This window comes from Corythoichthys intestinalis, chromosome 21 (genome assembly GCF_030265065.1).
Source record: "Corythoichthys intestinalis isolate RoL2023-P3 chromosome 21, ASM3026506v1, whole genome shotgun sequence".
Classification (NCBI taxonomy): Eukaryota; Metazoa; Chordata; class Actinopteri; order Syngnathiformes; family Syngnathidae; genus Corythoichthys; species Corythoichthys intestinalis.
This window is the reverse complement of record NC_080415.1, coordinates 15,201,818-15,222,861: the sequence shown is the minus strand read 5'-3', so window position 1 is coordinate 15,222,861 and position 21,044 is coordinate 15,201,818. Positions and strand designations below refer to the sequence as shown.

General features: G+C 38.9%; 1 protein-coding gene across 6 annotated transcripts in view; it reads right to left on the bottom strand.

Moving 5' to 3' along the window:
- LOC130910056 (dual specificity protein phosphatase 3-like) overlaps positions 1–20,774 on the bottom strand; it is a 126,028-nt gene extending 105,254 nt beyond the window's left edge. For all 6 annotated transcript variants that reach the window (XM_057827091.1, XM_057827089.1, XM_057827090.1 and 3 more), the window contains exons 1-3: positions 20,460–20,774; positions 11,584–11,816; positions 8,073–8,278 (exon numbers count right to left, since the gene is read on the bottom strand). In XM_057827091.1, the coding sequence (XP_057683074.1) occupies positions 8,073–8,278; positions 11,584–11,816; positions 20,460–20,650 (630 nt within the window). In that variant the 5' untranslated portion in view covers positions 20,651–20,774. The remainder of the gene's footprint in view (positions 1–8,072; positions 8,279–11,583; positions 11,817–20,459) is intronic.
- Between the last annotated feature and the right edge of the window lie 270 nt (positions 20,775–21,044).

The following is a 21,044-nucleotide window of genomic DNA, read 5'->3' as shown; positions in this document are numbered from 1 at the left end:
CCGGCTTCCTGTTGGGTTTGGAATATGGGTGCAAGAGACTTTTTGGAGCAGTTTTGCACAATATATCGACTCGCCAAATTTCATTGTTCTACATTGAAAAAACCTAATAGGAGAGGCCTTTTTTTAAATTTCAAGGGGGCGCCACTGAGCGATTTTTAAAAAATTTTTTGTAGATTATAAAAATTTACGCAAAGTTGCATGTATTTGCAAATTTTGGTGAGTTTTCGTGCACGTTCAGGCCTCCAATTGTAAACTCCAACTGTGAACCGATAAAAATTTCACATTTGATCCAAAATACCCGATTTCCTGTTGGATTTGGAATGTAGGTGCAAGAGGCTTTTTTGAACAGTTAGGCATAAGGTATCTACTCCCCAAATTTCATGGCTCTACGTTGAAAACCTGAGAGGAGAGGCCTTTTTGAAAATTTTAAGGGTCAAGGGGGCGCCACTGAGCCATTTTTTGACATTTTTTCAAAACGACACAAGATTATCGAAATTTACGCGAAGCTGCACGTATGTGCAAATTTTGGTGACTTTTCGTGCATGTTCAGGCCTCCAAATTGGCCGTTTTCATTTGCCCTGAAAAAAAAAAAAATAATAATAATAATCCTTTGCAAAACAATAGGGCCTTCGCACGTCTAGTGCTCGGGCCCTAATAATAATACATTTCCAGAGCGCTTTTCATGCCACACAAAGACGCTTCACAAGAAAAATATAAACACAGTAGCTCGACAACCATAATAAGAAAACAATCAAAGAATTAAATTAAAAGCAGGATGAAGTTGGTAAATTTAAAAAAAAGAAAGAGGAGGTCAAGATCGAACAGAGATGAGGATCATGGTACAGTGCTGGCCAAAAGTATTGGCACCCTGCAATTCTGTCAGATAATGCTCAATTTCCCCCAGAAAATGATTGTAATTACAAATGCTTTGGTAGTAATATCTTCATTTATTTTTCTTGCCATGAAAAAACACAAAAGAGGATGGGAAAAAAATTAAAATCTTTATCATTTCACACAAAACTCCAAAAAATGGGACGTACAAAAGTATTGGCACCCTGAGCCTAATACTTGGTCGCATAACCTTTAGATAGAATAACTGCGAACAACGGCTTCCGGTATCCATCAATGAAATTCTTACAATGCTCTGCTGGAATTTTAGACGATTCTTCTTTGGCCAACTGCTCCAGGTCTTTGACATTTTAAGGGTGCCTTCTCCAAACTGTCATTTTCAGATCTCTCCACAGGCCCTCTGTGGGATTCAGGTCTGGACTCATTGCTGGCTACTTTAGAAGTCTCCAGTGCTTTCTCTCAAACCATTTTCTAGTGCTTTTTAAAGTGTGTTTTGGGTCATTGTCCTGCTGGACATTCTTCCAAAACGTTTTTGCTTTCTCAGCTAAGTTTTGGCAAACTCCAGCCTGGCTTTTTAAGTCTTTGGGTCAGATGTGGAGTCTTCCTGGGTATCCTACCATAAAGGCCCTTTTTGTTCAGACGCCGACGGATAGTATTGGTTGACACTATTGTACCCTCGGACTGCAGGTCTTGAACTTGTTTGGATGTAATTCGAGGCTCTTTATCCACCATCCGCACAATCTTTCGTTGAAATCTCTCGTCAATTTTTCTTTTCCGTCCACATCTAGGGAGGTTAGCCACAGTGCCATGGGATACACACTTATTGATGACACTGCGCACGAAAGACACAGGAACATTCAGGTCTTTGGAGATTGACTTTGAGATAGCCTTGAGATTACCCATGCTTCCTCACAATTTTGCTTCTCAAGTCCTCAGGCAGTTCTTTTGGTCTTCTTTTTTCCATGCTCAATGTGGTACACACAAGGACACAGGACATGGGTTGAGTCAATTTTAATCCATTTTAACTGGCTGAACGTGTGATTTAGTTATTGCCACGACTTGTTATGTGCCACAGGTAAGTAACAGGTGCTGTTAATTACACAAATTAGAGAAGCATCACGATTTTTCAAAGGGTTCGTTAATAATTTTGTCCGGCCCATTTTTTTAGTTTTCTCTTTTGTGTTTTTTCAAGCAAAATAAATGAAGATACTATTACTAGGGCTGTCAAAATTATCGCGTTAACGCGCGGTAATTATTTTTTTTAATTAATCACGTTAAAATATTTGACGCAATTAACGCACATGTCCCGCTCCCGTATTCTGCCTTTTGGTAAGTTTTACAGCAAGTTTTTTTTGTGCTGTCTAACAGCGAACTCTTGTGGTCGCTTTGCAACATGGTTTATTGCTTTCTTGCCAGTTCAATATGGCTGCACGACGTCTCGGGCTGACGCCTACGTTGTAATGTTGTGCTTATATGATCCTTGGACAAGATTTGTCCGTAAGTATGGTTGTTGTAAAGAATGTACATATTATGTTAGTAAGCGAAATGTTATATTTTTTGTATGAGACGCTTTTTGTTTTTGTTTAGTGAACCTGTATAGCGTGCTAAGCTAACGTTGTTGCTAATGCAATGCTTGTGTACTTTTTTTTGTAGTTTCACTACGGTCTAAAGAGGACAGTGGTTTGAGGCCATTTTATTAATAAATCAGATGAAAAAGGAAGAAGTCTGATTATTAAGGCGTCGTTCACTAGCTGTCTAGCTTTGGAAAAAGTAGACGCTTCGGAGTGAGGACAGCATAGACAGATTTAAATGACAGTAGAGTGAAATGCCCACTACAGTCCTTATGTACCGTATGTTGAATGTATATATCCATCTTGTGTCTTATCTTTCCATTCCAACAATTTATTTTACAGAATATATATATAATTTACAGAAAATATGGCATATTTTATAGATGGTTTGAATTGCGATTAACTGCGATTAATTACGATTAATTAATTTTTAAGCTGTAATTAACGCGATTAAAAATTTTAATCGTTTGACAGCCCTAGTTATTACCAAAGCATTTGTAATTGCAATCATTTTCTGGGAGAAATTGAGCATTATCTGACAGAATTGCAGGGGCGCCAATACTGTTGGCCAGCACTGTAGGTAAGAAACAGTAGACAGGTGTGTTTTTAATCTGGATTTGAAAACTGAGATGGTAGATATATTGCGAAGATCGCGTGGTAGGGAGTTCCAGATCTGGGGGGTACAGTGACTAAAAGTTCTGGAGCCGAAGGTGGTGAGACGGACACGGGGACGTCTGTTTCTCTGTGATAAAAGAAAAAATTCAACTAATCTACAAGTGTAGACAAAATGAACTCAATACAACTAACAGTCAATTTCAACATTTGGTTAACCTGCATAATTATAAACAAAATAATAGTTTTTACAGTTTACAGTTACAGCTTTCTAACATTTTGAAAATTCTCACAAAAAAGCAGCCCAGATGATACCTCAGTAGTTTATTTTTAACAAAGTTGTCCAAGTTAAGAAAAACAAACAAACATAAACAATCTTAAATCAAGTGCACTTCAACAAAGCCTTGCCTTCTCGCTGTGTGAGGTGAAACAGACATTGAACGACACACGCTGTAAGGCTTCAGGTGGGCTGCTGTGTCGTTTGGGTTGTCCTCATCATCAAAGTGGGAAACGGGACAAACCAGGAGTCAGGCAGTGGACTCCTTTTGTGCGAGAACCATTGAACACAATGATAGGGGCGTTCACACTTGTGTCTGCACTCCACCTGGCCAAACTCCCAGTTTGATGCTCCTTTCCGGTGCTTGTTTAAAAAACTCTCAGGTGGGAAAAGTTCTCGGTGGGAAAGTTAAACAAAGTTCAAGCCAGATGAGTTTCCCCGATGTGCGGGGTATCGGTTGTCGGCCACGCAGGGTTTCGAACAAAAGGACAATTCAAGCGCAAAGGTCCAAAATACTGTAGACCGCGAGAGACTTCATATTTGGACACCACCAAAAAAAAAAAAAAAAAAAAAAAACCACAGGAATTTATCTGGGAGTCAAATGAACATACTTTTCAATATTTCACAATGCTCGAAACCAGCACGGTGAATTCATTTCAAGTACGTGATGACGTAGTCTGTCAAAAAAGATGAGGACAAGAACTTTTCCCGAACCATTCCCACCCACAACAATTCAACTAAGGTTCAATTTACATCCTCGCAGGTAAACGATTAACCAAACGTTACTACCGACCGGTATATTAGGCCAGCTTGGACATTGAATGCAGCAATTCACCACTTAGTCTTAGTGCATGTTACATATTACATAGTATAGTACGATTTACAATTTGACATTCGCGGTTCAAAAACACGGTTCAAAAAAACAACACAGCAGAGCGTGTTCAAAGCTCCCAAAAGCGACGCTGGTGGTGGCTCATCACCGCTCAAAAAGACAAATTAGAAGCGATGTTATGATTTTTACACAAGGAAATGAATGAGAAGGAAAACAAAATGAGGTAAGGTTTAGAACACAATCCAAATTGGGACAATTAAGAGTATTTCATTGACTGGACAGCAGGTGGCAGTGTTAGTTTGTGTGTTAAAGTTTTTAAACATGTTGATGTATGTTTAAAATAACAGTATTGACTATGCAATATGTAGATTGGTCCATTTTGCATGGTGAACCCATTAAATCTTGGGTGTTGAAAGAACAAACTACTTGTAAAAGTGGTACAATGGTATCTCTACTTACGAGCATCTCTACATAAGGAATTTTCAAGTTAAGACAAGCCTTAACGGGGAAATATTGCCTCGTTACAAAATAAATATCAGGATACGAAAGGCAAAAACACAGTACGGGCTGCTACTCGCAGCTCCCATAGTTTACTGAATGTAAGATACTTATAGCTGCTCTTCCATTGGCTATTGCCAAGCATCTTCCTGGCATGCAATTGGCTAAGAGGAACCTCTACTGTATGTCTGTATCCCAGTGTTCTCTTCATTCGTCCCTCGTGATCTGACAGCTTTTCTTGAGTGATTAAGTTTTCTTCTTTATTCTTTGTATTTAACACTATGCACAACTCTCATTTTATTGTTATTGTGCAATAATATCGTAACATGTATTTGTTACATGTTTTGATGCATTTTTATGCAACATAAAAGATATATGTCTGAATTTTGGGGTGTTTGGAACGGCTTAGGGCATTCACATGGAAGACGTGTCTCTACTTATGGAATTTTCCGTTTACGAAACTACTTACAGGAACCAATTAACTTCATGAGTAGAGGTACCACTTTACTGGATACTGGGTGTGGGGGTGACATTTCGTCAGGAAACTAAATCCCTTCTCTATATTTGTCAATCTACTGTGTAATCACATGTGAACATCATCTCTTTGTTAGGAAACAGTTGTGTAAAATACTAAAACATTGACCAGTTGGACATGTCCATTCGAAGAATGTCCAATAAAGTTAACCAGAAAGGGTTATGGTGCTTTTTAGGTTCATTATTATTTACTCAAAACCCCAAGATCTCAAAATAGTTTGAAAATGACTTTTAAAAATCTATGGAATATGTTGAACTTGGAAACATTTTATACAAATTGAAATAAACTATATATAGATATGGCTGAAAACACAGACAAGTCTGAAAAAGCAGTTCCTGCTCTTGCACCAATCTTTAAAATAAATTGCTGTATTTTAAGCCAAAACAACAGTTGTGTTTGATAGAACAGTATGTCTATATGCTGCCATAGCAGTTTCATGGCACATTAAGCCCCACTATTTTTAATTTATCCGTTTTACCCTGGAGACCCCCATTTACAGACACCGCGCAACCGCTTTTGTTTCAACCAGCCATAAAAAAAGGGAGGTAATTAAATTCATTATTCAAAATGTGTATCATTTTTAGCTTAGAATAATTGATGCCTAATATTTCGTTTAAAAAAAAAAAAACTTTAAAAAAATGATTCACTCGCAAAATTACGTCACAATGAAAGAAATAGTGTCTGTAAATAAGTCACGGATATCTACTTTATTACTATCGCTTAATTGTATTTTTTTTTGTTACTGCCGCATTTTTACCGATATTTAGATTATAAAGAATCGATCCAAACAAAGAAAATTTAAAAAATAAAAAAAATAAAAAAACATTTTAAAAAAGTAAAAAGGTTTTAAAAAATGTATTCCCCCAGAAAATTGAGATTTTAAACTTTCCAATGATGTAGCACACATGCATATACGACAATTTTGAAATTTGGCCAAATTGGGGGTCTCAGAGCGGAACTTCAAGTCACCTGAGTGTTTTACGCCATGTGTATTACTTTTGATCTTTTTTTTCCCCTCTGTGTTCTGAGAATTCGCGTTCAAATCTTCAGCTGTAGATTCCAGTTTTTCTCCTGCTACTTATTGTTAACTGCGAGCTATTGTTTGTCTATATGTGCACTGCGATCGGCTGGTGACCTGTAACCTGTCACTCAAAAAGCCGTGCTCATACACAAATGCAAAGAAATATGATCAGAAAATAGATGGATCGTTAGCTTTTTGGATGGGAAACAAAGAATCAAACACACTAATCGTTAAAGAGGCTCATGGGTATTTATGCAGCAGCAGATTTGTATGACTCAAAAGAGGTGATATTGTATCGGTGTTACTTTTTGTGTGGTCTCTGGGTCATAATGAGGTGAGGCGAGGAAAAAACAAGCTGTGACACATTCTTGACAAAGATCTCAGCTTGTTGAACAACTGCAGATGATGTTCAGTGCCCGACACATTGGACGAATGCAACTGGGCACGTGCAGTGATGTACTGGCAAAAAGGAGGTGGGAGGAAATAAAGGTTGGGATAACCAAAATTGGGCTTGGTCACAATAACATTTGTTCTCCTGACATATGTTCATACGTCAGCAAATGCTGCTGCTGCAACTCTAGGATGCATCTGGCAGTGTTTAGTCTGTTTCAGATGCTGGCCAATTGTTTTTCAATTTAATGTAGGAGCTCCCTCTAGTGGACACTTTGAATAGTGCTACAAAGTGAAGCAAACATGTTTCCAAAGGCCTACTCGACAAGCTAGCACATCAAATCACTTTGAGAAAATCAATTCAGTGCTGCCATGGGACAAAAAAAAAAAAATAACAATAATAATAATAATAAAAAATATGGATGGATCATTAGCACAATCCAGGCTGCCACCCGAGTCGCAATGTAAATACACAATTTGTGATCATGGATCACATAATCGTGATTATAGGGCTGGTTTTACATGCACATATTTGAATATTAATATATTGTACATGTGAATGGGAGAATGGAAGGATCGATTATTTACTCATAGACGAATATAAAGTGATATTATAAGACACGCGGACGATATAACTACACGTTACAGACACATTGCTCATACATTCATATATGTCAACACATACAGTAAATACGTATATACAGTACGCACAGTACATGTATATATTCATATGCATATATTCATACATATATATAGCAAAGAAGGAATAAATAGTGAGTTGATCGATGAAACGATCGACACGAGGCGTAGTTGACAGTGTTAAATAATCAACAGATACCTTTACGTTATATATATACTGTATATATGATGGGAGTATTGACATATATTGCAATGTTTAACTGCACAAAACCAAAAAAGTGCATGGTATGACATGTGCGAACTGGCAGTGGACCCAGTGACTTTCATCACTTTCGTCCAAAAATGCATTTGAACAGTGTCAAACGGAGGAGGCCTCGAGTTGGTTTTAAGAGCCACCAAGCTAATGTGTTAGCATGGGTCACAAAAACGCTGCAGTGAATTAGCGGAATGCTTCTATGCGTCGTTACAGTGCGTCATGAGCAGCCGTGTTTTTGACATTTAGAATTCCGACCTTGGCGGCAGTGAAACCTCTCGGAATGATTGTGCTGTCGTCTTCTTAGTTAGGAATCTCATGAGTACGGCACACCGGAATGCTCGAAGTAGCTCGATTCAATGAAGTCGAAGTCTATGGCGTGATTGGTTAGCGCTTACGGCAGCTTGTCATGAAGACTCAAAGGTAAACACGGACGTGTGCGAGTGTGTGTGCGCGGAATGATCTACACGGATAAAAAGCATGTTCCAGAATACCCCTGTGACAGGTGCTGGTATGTGGTAAGAGTCCTGGAGAGCAGCGGGAAACCAGTGAAAGGCATGGGAGGTCGTTTTCATTTGGTCTTTAGTTTGCCCACCTCGCCGTTCAGCCTGCCCTCGCGAGCCAGTTTCTCGTTGAGTTGGCACAGCAGACGCAGGAAGCCGTCGTTAGGGCCGATCTCCCTCTTTTGCCGCACGGTGGCTACCGCCTGCCGGGCGTCCATTTTGTGGCGCAGCATGAGGTAAGCCACCACCATGGTGGGCGAGCGGCTGTAGCCTTCCCTGCAGTGCACGTACACCTTCCCTAAGAGACACAACAACAGGATGAGTTAAACAGAACCCCAGTGCATTTTGGGTGTTATTGTTTATAGTAATAGTTGTTTTCTCAGTTTTGGTAGGACACATACCAGTGTTGTTTTTGGCAGCTCTTCTAATTTTCGTCTTAGTCTTTTGGTCGATAATACTTATTCGTCATATTTTAGTCATATTAAATAGTTTTCGTCTAGTTTTTGTTGACGTTTACGTCTTTAAAATTCAAAAGTTTTGGTCCAAAACTAAGTCAACAAAGGTTTCCAAGAATTTCGAATAAACATTGACAGACGAGCACTTATTGTAGCGGCTACAAGGACAACGCCAACTTGGTGATAATCCGCACTCACCAGAAAACATTTTCAATTCATTATACCCAACTGAACACCACAAACTGTATGCAAAAAAAAAAAAAAGTTGGCCGAGAGTTTAAGAGGAAGCTCGCTGTTAGCATTAGCCTAAAGACACTGATACGATGCACGCTAACTTCACATCAAAACGTTACACATCGTGAACGTGACGGAAACTATGGCGCATTTTCGTCTCGTTCTCGTCTGACGAAAACTGGCATTAGTCTCGTTACATTTTAGTCTCTCAGAACACATTTCCAGCTTGTCATCGTCATGATAAAAAAAATGTTCGTCAACGAAATATTTGCCTTATTTTTATTATTCAGGAAAACAACACTGGCACATACAGTATTTTCTATTACAAAACTCCTTAGTGTCTCACAGCACATTGGTAAGGAATGATTCTAAACACAATTTACCTTCTTCCTTACAGCTACTTACAGTTATCTCCCATGCAAATAATGTTGCCTCGTAGTAGATGAGGAAAAATTTGCCCTCACGGAAAAAGACACCTCTGCATTGCAGCAACGGCGCTATAGCTGCTCATTAAAATTCTCCAACCTTTGACCTTTGGAGAGCTGGCTTGCAAACAACGCTTGCAAAAAATGTGACGATAAAGTCGCTCGCAGAAAAATCTGACACTGCGGAAAAACACGGCGGATCTTGGCTCAGAATATTCCAGGGGGTGCAGTTTTTTGTTACACAAAGTGCTGATGCTGCACCTTTAATATCAAGCATTTCATGTAAAAGATATGAAGAGGAGAACAATGTGAGCTACAGGTGTAGCGTTTTGCTGATATCCAGGGACATGATCTGATAATGGAATTTGGAGCAGGACTCTGGAGTGAGTCGGAATTAGCCACAGATGATTGGCTTCTTCTGTCTTTAAGCACACATTACATCAATTAATTTAGGAAACGTTTGTTGTGGTTCAGGAAAGTTTCCATGTCTTTCATCCAAAACAGTATTGGAATATTAGGACCTCCGTGAAGTTAGCATCCCCATCAAAGGCAAATTTATTTTAAAAATTATGTAATTCATTTGTGCTAGGTTTATGCTGCTATTGTTTTGGCGGTATTAACAATTCTATTATATGTCAATCAGAGCTCAACCAGATCCCCATTTTGATTAAAAATGGCTAAAAATGGTGTCAATCGTTTGTGCTGCCATCACTTTTTATACACTAATTTCGAGTGTTGACATCACGCAGCCCCCATTAATTGCAAAATGGACCCGAAACGGAGCCATTCGTTTATGCCATGTTTGTGCTGTAGAAAGTTTTGTTTATGCTGCTATCGTTTATAGATATTGAGATATTAATTTCGAGTGATGACGTCAATAGAGCCGTCCTGACCAGTCAACATTGTCGACATAGTCGATGATGTAAATGTGTCAACAAGAACAACATCCAGTCCACGGTTAAAGGTGAGTTAATAAAAGCATATATAAATGCGTGGAAAGTTGAGAATGGCGGACAATCGGGATGCAAGTGGGGAAAGCGGCACAAAGCCCAAAACGCAGACTAGAGTGGCCAAAGCATAGATTTTTTTTTAACAAAACAAAACAAAGGAGGGTGTCACTGTTATGTGTAGTCTCTGCAATGCAGAATTTTCATACCACAGCAGCACGTCGGCCATGAATGAACACCTGAAGCGACGTCAGTGTCACCCAGGTATAATTTTGGAAGACGAGAGGAGACAATCGGCTGGCCGATCGTAAGTCCATATAACGACATTTTTTTATTCTAGTTGCCTTTATAGTGTGTGCATCGTACGAAGGAGTATTAAGGGCTAATGCCCGGCTAATGTAGCTTAATAAGCAACTACTGTACGTACTTTACATAGCGCGTTGCCGCCTCCGTTAAAATCAATATTGAATGCATGTTGTGTTTTATAATCGGTTTTACATATAAGAAAGTCTTTATTTTGCTTCATCTACCTCAAATAATAATCAATAAAAGAGTTTATACTAATGCTATGTCATAGCTCCCAGCTAAGGTACATGTATGTGAAGTGCGTAGCAACTCACAGGAACATTGCCCCAACATTATACTGAGACTTTTTTTTCCCCCCGGAGCAATAGTACGATTTTAATCTAGTCCTTTTTTAAAAATTATTTATTTGGTTCTTATACTCTGTCGTAACGTCGTGTTGACTTTTTTTCACGTACTTCACTCCAGTGATACGTAACATTTGTTTATCTACTCTGCTGGTGCTCACTCTAATGCTGAGAACAATACAGACACACCACAAAAAGAGAAAGAATTGTTTTGAATCCTGTTGGAAAAGTGAAGTTACAGTGTTCTGAATCTGTTTACATTCCATTCTTTTGCACTAGTTAATGCCATCAGCATTTGACCTCATTGTTTATTTGTGAACCATTATTGTTATTTATGTGTTTGTTTGTACTTTAATAAAGAATTTAAGTGTTCCCAAATGTTTTTGTCAATTAATAATTGTCAACAAAAAATCTCATGATTAGTTTATAAAAAAAAAATTTTTAAAGTTGGTAAAAAAATTATTAGACTAGTCAAATAATCGTTAAAAAAAAGTCTGCAGACTAATCAGAAGAAAATAATAGTTTGGGACAGCCCGAGATGTCAGTCGCAGCACCTCCATCCATAAAAGAGGGGTATTCCAACAACTAGCGCAATGTAGCACAAACAAATGGCACCCCTTCTGGGTCCTTTTTGCAGTAAATGGGAGGCTGCGAGTTACGTCACAGCTTGAAATTAGTATCTCAATATTGATAAACAATAGGAGCACAGCACAAACGAGCACAAACGGATGACAATTTTTCCATAAATTTGCATCTGATAAGGGGCTAACTTCACGGAGGTAGTAATATTAGGAAGCAATATGTGGTATATTAAACATAATTATAATCACTTTCCAACTGCCTATGATTGAGCTTTTTCAGGCATCTCCACTTTGTGTAAAAACATGATCACCTTTGCCATTGTTGTGTGCAAGGGCCTTGTCAATAAATCCGGCGCCCTCCTCGAAGAAGGCACTAAGGTCGAACTGCTCTGTGTCGTTAGCCTTGATCCCGTGATAGGCGATGCCCGTGCCGGCGTAGAAGTCGGCGCTGGTGTTGACGTGCATGAAAGAGGTGCCCTCCGCCATGTTGAGCACGTGCGTCACACCCAGTTTCTGCAGACGCATTGCATTCTGGGCCACGAACCTGCAGTAGAAAGAGACAAGCTTATACCTTCCTGATTTAATAAAATGTAAATAAAATCCTAATACAGCACACAAGAGAGATGATTGATGTGTGGACACGAGAAGAAAACATCTCGCTGCGGTAATAAAAAAAAAAAAAAAGTGTGTCAGCACACTGTGTTCAAAAGTGATATATACAGTGCATCTTTTATATATATATTTAAAAAAAAAAGTCAGCTCAGTCAACATTTTCTTGCTTCAAAAAAAAAAAAAAAAAAAAAAAAAAAAAAACACTTCTCTGGATGCAGGCCTGTCTGTTTTTATTCTTTGTTGTAGGAACACAAAATTGAGCATCAACAAATTCCTTAATTTGCTTTTAACGTTAGAGTTCTGTGAGAGATTTTAGATGTGCCATGGGAATTGTTGCAATTTCATTCACTTGGTCCAAAATCATTATTTACTACTAGAGCTTAATGGCTCTTTTCTGCCATCTAGCACTTATAGCCAATTACAACAAATTTTAGGATTGCCAGGTAAATTATTAATGAATTTTTGCTATTTGCAGCAGTAGGCAAGTGCCGGTATGAGATTTTGACAGTATGATAACCTTAAGCAAAAATGTCGCAGTTTCACGGTATCAAGGTATTTCAATTACAGCTCTAAAATGTGTTATTTTGAGATGTATGTCTTTTGGTTTGTTTTTTTTTTTCCATTCAACAGGACTTTATTTTTCACATAATTATTTGTAAATTGGAACATCAACTTGAATGTAATGTTAGAATAAATAAAAAATAACTGAAATATTTTAAATTCTAAAACTAAAATAGAACTTATAGACTAAACCCACAGCTACAGCTGAAGTGGCTAAACATTACAACAAAAGAGACAGCGTGTGTGTATGACTCGTATCATTATTTACACTTTATACACACACATACCCTTTTTCAACACAGAAAGTCACCAGAGAGAAAAAACACCAAAGGCTGAATTATGAAAATGTTATTTTGAACAGATGTTTACAGTTGGTTTACAAAAGGACGGTAAAACACAGAAAACTAGTTAGCAGTCTGGGCATGCTAACTAGCCACCTTAACAGCCTCCTCGATAAGCTTATGTTACAGTATTTGCTTTACCATCGCTTGACACACGAAGCACGCTGGAGTGAACGCTCATAGTGGGTGGGAAACGTTCATGACAGTGTTTACTTACCTTAAATTTTGTGTAAAATGACGAATGATGTCATGTAAATGAGAAATCATGTTGGAAGTGTTGCCTGCACGTCGGATGTCCTTCCCCCTCTAAGCCGTGGCCGTCTGTTTGTTTTGGGCAGCCGTATACTAATAACTAATACTAATACCATACTAGCGACTGTCTTTTTTGAGGAGGGAAAAATCTCAGGTGTAGTGTCACCGACACATGCGACAGACCAACAACTGGAGGGGGAGGGGTGAGCACTGCCCCTCCAAGCCATTTCTCGCTGCATTTTTGGGACATAAAAAATACCTAATACTGTACTACGGTATGACTGAAATTTTTAGTGGTTTTGAAACTGTGACGTTTCCATGCGGTAAACCTTGAAACAGGTAACTGGCACATGCCTATGCAGTAAGGGTGTAACGGTACATGTATTTGTATTTAACCGTTTCGGTACGTGGTGCTCGGTTCGGAACGGAGGCGTACCGAACGAGTTTCTGACGTAATGTAACCCTTACTTTTCAAGGCTGTGAGTCGATCGGGTTACAGTTTCTTTGTGTAGATTATATTTACTCCGTCTTCTCTACTATACTGAGGAACAACACGGTAGGACAGTAGAACCCAGAAACGTCAACGGCGCGACAACGTGGCCACCACGAGAATGCAGTGAAACGCGGGCGTTAAAGTCAATCAGCCAATGCACACCAGTCGCAATGCGGCCGCATGTTAGACGCGTCCCAGAAGCGGCTCAACACGATGCACGCGAAAAGATCGGCAGAGTTTATTAATGACGCGAGACGCGACCCTCCTGCGTCAATACTACTACCGGTAGCTAGGATCGGGCAGACCGGAAGTCATTCGTGTAAAAATATGGTGGATCCTGTCGATTTTCAAACTAATATGCAATCGAAACCCACTTTTTTGAGTCCATCAGATCTTTTGAGTGGTAGATCGGGGCAGAGTTGACTTGTCTTTGTTGATTTACTGCTGTCTTTTCTGCTACAATAATAACCAACACGGCCCCGTGTTCAATACAAAACCCTCCTACCACAACAAAACAAGTAGGAACTAATATTCACATTGGAACTAAGGTTATACAATATAAATGAATACTACATCACATTTGTAAAATATAAACACATAATAAAATAATAGCCCATTTAAATAAATTGAAATGAGCTAAAACACCTTTAATTAAATAATAAGAATAATACACACATCCTGCTTACACAATTAAATTTATTAATTTCTGTGTGGCGCTTTAACTTGAGAAAATCCACCAATAAAGCTTTTGAAAACCATTTATAAGAAAAAAAAATTATTCATTGAGGCATTTCATTTGTAAAATACATGTTAAAATCTTTGTCATTGGGATTGCTTTTCTCTTTAGCACAGGACTTCTTTTTTCTTCTTTTTTTCAGAAAGAAAGCTGACCAATACGCGGGGTCTGAAAGGCAAATTGTTGTTGGATTATCTTTAAACACCCGCTAGTTTTTGAGCAGAATTCTAGCTTTGTATAGGCTAATGTTCCTATTGTTGAAAGCACAAAGGTGTGTAATAATAAACAACTAGCACATTTATATTTTGCATTTTGTTTTCTTACTGTACCGAAAATTAACCGAACCGTGACCTCAAAACTGAAATACGTACCGAACCGAGATTTTTGTGTACTGTTACACCCCTACTATCCAGCAGTATTTTAAACATGCAAGGAACTTTTCGTTACATTTTTTTTCAATTTTAAGATTCCTTTTACATCTCCAATCTGAATGCAACGAATCAATTCTGCGATAATGGCACCGCCTCTGGTTCAAACTTTGGATTGAGGCCTCAAGTGGGTCAACCCCTCAGGGAGCATCTGAAAGAACTTAATGAACATTTTCAAGGACTGAACCACCTCGTCAAGCCCAGTGGAAATCTCGTGTGAGGGGGGGAAATACAAACAGCAGCATCTATTGGCTTTGCTCCTATTAAGGTTGCGGTGAAGTCAGCACAAAAAGGTCAGACTGGTCTCTAAGGTGGTCGCCAATCAATAACAGCACATGACCTTTTCTCCCTGATTGGACACGCCCACTTGAACATCGCACTAATTACACAAGCCAGATGAGAAGCAAAGTGTTTGAAGCCTTGTAGACATCACTTTTGTTTAGACTTGATTGGCTGGAACATTTATATTGATGTTCTTGTAGTGGCAATCCATTAAACTGCATATAGAGCATCCCTCTTCCTATCTTGGCGGCTATCTGAGCCAAAAGACTGAAAGCAGAGGGACACCAAGCTTAGCGCCTTCTTCTATTGTGTCAATTCCATTTTCCTTAATAATTAAAGGTGCGAACCTATGGGTACCTTCTGAAACGAGACGATTTGATTAGTGCAGCAACAATTAATCGATTAACTCAAGTAATTAGAAAAAAGCTTCGAATCAAATTCTGCTGCTTTATGGATTCCATGAACTGTAATTGTTTGTTTTGAAAGTGTTTGCATTTAGTTTTATTCATCTGGGAGGATACATTGCCCTCAAGTGGCAATAGTGAATAGGACATAATTAATCTAACCTGGCTGAATTGAGCTGCTCCCAGTTAAGACCAACATAAGGTTGTCATTTTTGTTTGAGCTAATATGATTTGTTCATGCAATTGTAATTTTAGAGGTATATTTAGCAGGTTTCTGTGGCAATATGTTTTTCTACAATTTGTTAAGAGCATTGTAATAAAAACATTACCATTTTATAGTATTTAAAACAGCGGACTTTTGCTACGCAAGTTAGCCAAATAAGCCAATTTTTGTTGTTGTATTTTGATTCTCATTTATTTATATTGTTATACCATTTGATGCTAAGCTCTGGTAGTTATTATTGCTCTTGTGAAATGAAAGTGCAATTCTGCATGGTTTGAAAAAAAAATAAAAAATACAATCGGGAATTTTGTATTCGCATTTAATGCACTTTGCAAGCCTCTGTTTAACATCTGATAAAATTAATTCTGGAACGCATTAAATGTTCCTAATCCATTTAGTCGATTATTCGAACTAACTCATTGATATATTCATCGATTACTTAAATAATCGATAGCTCCAGCCATAGATTTGATACAAGGCACATAATAACAATTATCTCACACTATCGTGATCCAACAATTATCCATAAATGGGCCTGGAAATCAATCTACTATTTAAGAGAAAATAATATTTCTAAATGGAAGCATGTAAACAAATGAGTGTCTTTCCTAAATTATTGCCTGCTATTGACAACAATATACGTCCAATTCATTTAAACTGGTAGGACATCCTGAAAATCGTCACCTTTCTGTGCCTTTGACGGTGCTAGACGTCCAATTCATTTTGACTGGGAGGGGTGAAGGAAACGAATGTGTATTTATTCATTCATGAATTGGATGTCTAGCGCCGTCAATGGCAGCCAATGAATTAACAGACTATTCTAGTGGAAAATTTTGATCTATTGGGTTATCAATATGCTCCCGTAAAGTATCAATATTAGGGATATCCCGATCGCATATTTCTGCACCCGAGTCACCCAGTCATTTTGAGAATCTACCAATACAGAGTCCCGATCCGATAGCGGAAAAAAGGGGTTTTGTTTTGTTTTTTATTTTAAAGGGAACCACGGAAAGAAAGACTTGTAGTTCTTAAAAGATAAATGTTAGTATCAGTTAGAATAATTTGATATTCAAACCCCTCTTAATGTAGTTTCGTTTTTATAAAATTTTAAAAATTAGTTTAACTAGTTGGTCGCCACTGTTGTTGACGATGCAATGCACTCTGGGTGGTGACGTCACTAGGCAGCGCTGCCGTACTTCCACAGTGTCACTCGTTAGCTACATAAACATGTCGTCGATCGGCCCTTCCAATTTGAACCTGATCGGAAAAATGATGAGCAGGACAGCATTGTCGATATTTCACAAAACAAGCAGCTAAAGCAATTAAATAAAGGTCTCCAGAGGGATTCTAAACAGTGTTTCCAATGCGACACATAAGCGCGTAGACCACGGGACTATACTTCCGCGTGACGATGGAGTCATGTTTTTCCTTATAATGCAATCACAACCCACATGCCTTGCCTGTCTGTATGGTAAAACCTGAAAGGGAAACGCAACTGAAAAGAAAGTGCGGCTGCCTTGATGACAGAATTAGAAAACGTGGCTCACTTCAGTCAGCAAGCAGACAACAATAACATAGGGATTGCGTAAAAGGGTTTATTGAACACACAAAAAAATATGGGATCGCAAAAAGGGAGACACAAAAGGGGATCCATAAAAAAAAACACATGAGGGAAAACCGCGGTGGGAAGCAAACAAACAAACAAAAAAAAGGCAATGATGCAATTAGCATTGAAGGGATATACGAACTGTCAAATAGCATCAAGTCAATATCTCGGCAACCCGCCTAGGATCGGTTTAATGACACTGCTAATGAGCTGGAATTGGATGCAGGTACGACGTTGGGAACTCATCCCACAGCTCTGTACCAAAACAATCTGACCAGAAGAAGAATGTGTCAAAATCATGCCAGTCGTCATACTAGCTTCACTACTGAGCTATTCTCCTAGTCCAGCCAAACTGCATCATCACCCCCAGTGTGCATTGCGTTCGTATAACATGTCGCCCTCTGTAGGTCAATACATGTACTAAATATTATAGACTTTTAAATCAGTGGCAATGGCAATGACATATGGATTTCTAATAACATATTTTACTGAAAAAGAACAGTTGTGGCTTATTAGAGCCTATAAGTTTTTAAGTCCAAGGTTCCCTTTCACAAAAGTTCCAAACATGTTAGACCACTGTATTGTTTCCAGTACTTAATCTTCCGCTTTTTCCGGGAGTGTTGCAGAGTATAAATCATATATATATATATATATTTTTTTTTTTTTGGCAATGCCATTGTATTTCTGGATTGTTTTGTTACTTTTTAGCCCCTAAAAAAATAAAAAAATATATTTCCAAAAAATTAAAAACCTGATCCTTTTCACCCGATTACGATCCTTTGAAAAATGGCCCGGGTTGCCCGATTTCCAATCACGTGATTGGGGACATCCCTAATCAATATATCTTATTAAAGGGTATGACAACACCTGGGGAAATGCTAATATTCCATCATTTATCCATAAACGCATGCCTTTTGAATTCATATCATGCCACTTCGTGTAATTACACACATCACAACGCCAAGAAAATGATAGAAATTAGGTCGATTGTCAAGCTAAAATGACCCGCCCCCGAGATGCCGGAAATCTAGCATACTGTGTGCGTGACGTCACTATAAGGAAACAACCGGCTCAGTGCTTAGTACTGAATGGCGGCGATGATGGCGGACAATTTTGTTTCTAGTTGCAGCTACGAATCCGACGTAACGAACATTCTTCTAATGGTGACGAGGAGAGTTATGAACCTTTCTTTAGTGTTTTGGGTTATCAATTTGAGCCCAAACGAAAGCCAATGCAGCCTAATGAAAGGATCATTGAGAGGAGCAATCACACTGATGAAACATCGGCGGCAACAGAAACACCGAATAGTTTGTTTTGCATTTCTTTTTGTGAAGCTGATACACCGTGACCGCAAAATAAAGTAATGTATAGAATAATTATCATTTATTGTGCTATCATCGGTTTTCGCTCAGCCAACAGACACAAATATGAATGGGATTAGAGGATTTGTTCTATATATTTTACGACCGATAATTTATACATGTGTCCAGTCCTATATCCAATACATGATGTTTTTTTTTATTATAAAAGACTACTCACTCTGGCCATTTTCCTCCTTTGCTTTGCCTGGGGTGGTGGGGTGGTCTCATCAGACCCAGTCATCGTCCTCTTTCTTGATATCTCGGGACATTTAGGTGGCTGCGCGTGTAGGTGGGCACCGCATCTGCTTTCAGCAGCAATTTCTTAGCAAAACCTGATTTCAATTGTCCATAGTTCGAATAGCTTTCAGGTGTAAAATGCGCACCACACAAAACCGTGCCGGAGGCTGGGTCTGCAAAATTATCCCTCTTAGCACTGACGAACTTTACTCATTGTCTGCGTAGTCCAGCTCTTTCTCGCGTTCGGGAACTCATGGGTACTACATTGCGACAAATGGCTATTTGTAAACCACATAGCATGACAGGTTTGAACCATTTTAGCGATTTTTTTGATAAAACACGAACGCAACTCTCTCGTCGTCGTCGTCGTCGATAAACAACGATGGCACCTGCCTCGACCTTTTGTTTCCTTGTTATGACGTCTCCGCCCCATTCAGCTGTTTCCTGAATACTTTCGGAAATGTTCGTACTTTTCGATCTATTTTCGATAATTGCTCATGAATGCGATTTATTTTTTTGTTAAATTTATTAATATTTGTTATCTTGCCACATAACGGTTCTATTGATACAGTGGGGAGAACAAGTATTTGATAAACTGCCAATGGGAAAACCCATTGGCAGTGTATCAAATACTTGTTCTCCCCACTATATCTCACAGCCCCTTAGTGTTTTAATACCCTTTCAAAAAAAATGTTGCCTTGCCGGTTAATAAAGGAACTCATCGGTTGCTACCAAAATTTACCACTAGAATGGTGTCTATGTTAACCCATTGGCTGCCATTGACAGCGCCAGATGTCCAATTCATTTTGTCCGGGAGGGTAGAATGAACGAACCACAATGAATTGGACGACTACTTGACGGCGCCAGATGTCCAGTTCATTTTGTCTGGCAGGTAGAATGAACGAATCACAATGAATTGGACGTCTACTGCCGTCAGTGGCACTGAAAGATGATTTACAGTCAGTCTTGCCAGTTCAAATGAATTGGAGTCTATTGTTTTCAGTGGTAGGCAATGAGTTAAGACTCTTTTGCTTATAATGATGTTGCAATAATATAATATTGACTGATATATTTACAGAGATTTTGAACTAAAATGTTCTCATACTCTATGAGGAAGACAAAAGTTTTTGACATAATCCAAATGGATAGACATTATTTTTCTATTTAGAAATAGCTTGTTTTCCTTTTAATATTTGTATCGTAGAATATCGTAGATTGATTTCATGAACCATGTATCGAGAATTGTTGTCTCGCCTTTTTGTGAAACAATCGTTATCTTCAACAGTGTAGGTTCTGTTTAGGATTTGATGTAGATCACGTTTCGTAATTCCCTATGGTTTACACCTGGCCCTTGAGCTAGGTCTTTTTCAAGTTCTAGATTTAGGTTTTAAGTTTACTTCTAAAACTAGGTGTGGATCTTGCCAAGCTTTAAATCTTGTACTGGCCATTGCTTAAGCCTTCAGGCAACTTTTGACATGTTTGTGTTGTGGTAAAGCGCACTAACGTCCTAAATGTCGGTGTTGTCGTGACGATGTTACACAACACCCACTTTAGAGGGCGCCCCAAAGGTATGTTGATAACAAAAAAAAAAAGACAACAGGCGGTCGCAGGTAGCAAAACAAACACGGGGGGAAGGGAGGTATTCACTCACGCGTTGCCGATGTATATCCTCGGAAAGACCTCGTTGAAGTGCTGCGTCGGGAGACTGTAGAAGCCGCTGCCGTTCGAAAGAAGCTCGTTTAGTTGCTGGACGGTCACCTCGCCGCCCTGAGTCGATGCCGCCACAGCCGCCGGTACGTCTGACGCCGCCGGCAGCTTGGTGGGACTTTGGTGTTTCTTCATAACGCCACAAAAGAACGGAGGTCAGACTATAGTCGGTGTGCAAGGGGCGTACTTTCTGTTGTCGTTTAAAATCATTTTTCTGCCGCCGCACGTGAGTCGTGCGCGCGTTGTCTCGTCTGGGAGGTGTCTGACCAGCGGTGGCGTCAATTTGAGAGGAATCTTATTAACACATTTCCGTTTGCACCTTCACAGTAAAGGTCTAACGATAACTGCACGCGTGAATTTAAAACGTTTGGACTGAATCTTAATCATCATTTATAATATTCTTTTTTATCTAATCTATACCTTTTAATACTAGGGTTAGGAATTTCGAAATTCATCAACCAGCTAAACAGCGTTTGTTTTATTGTGAAGGGCGTAAGTTCCTATTCCGTTATTGTGTCTCTTTCCAGCA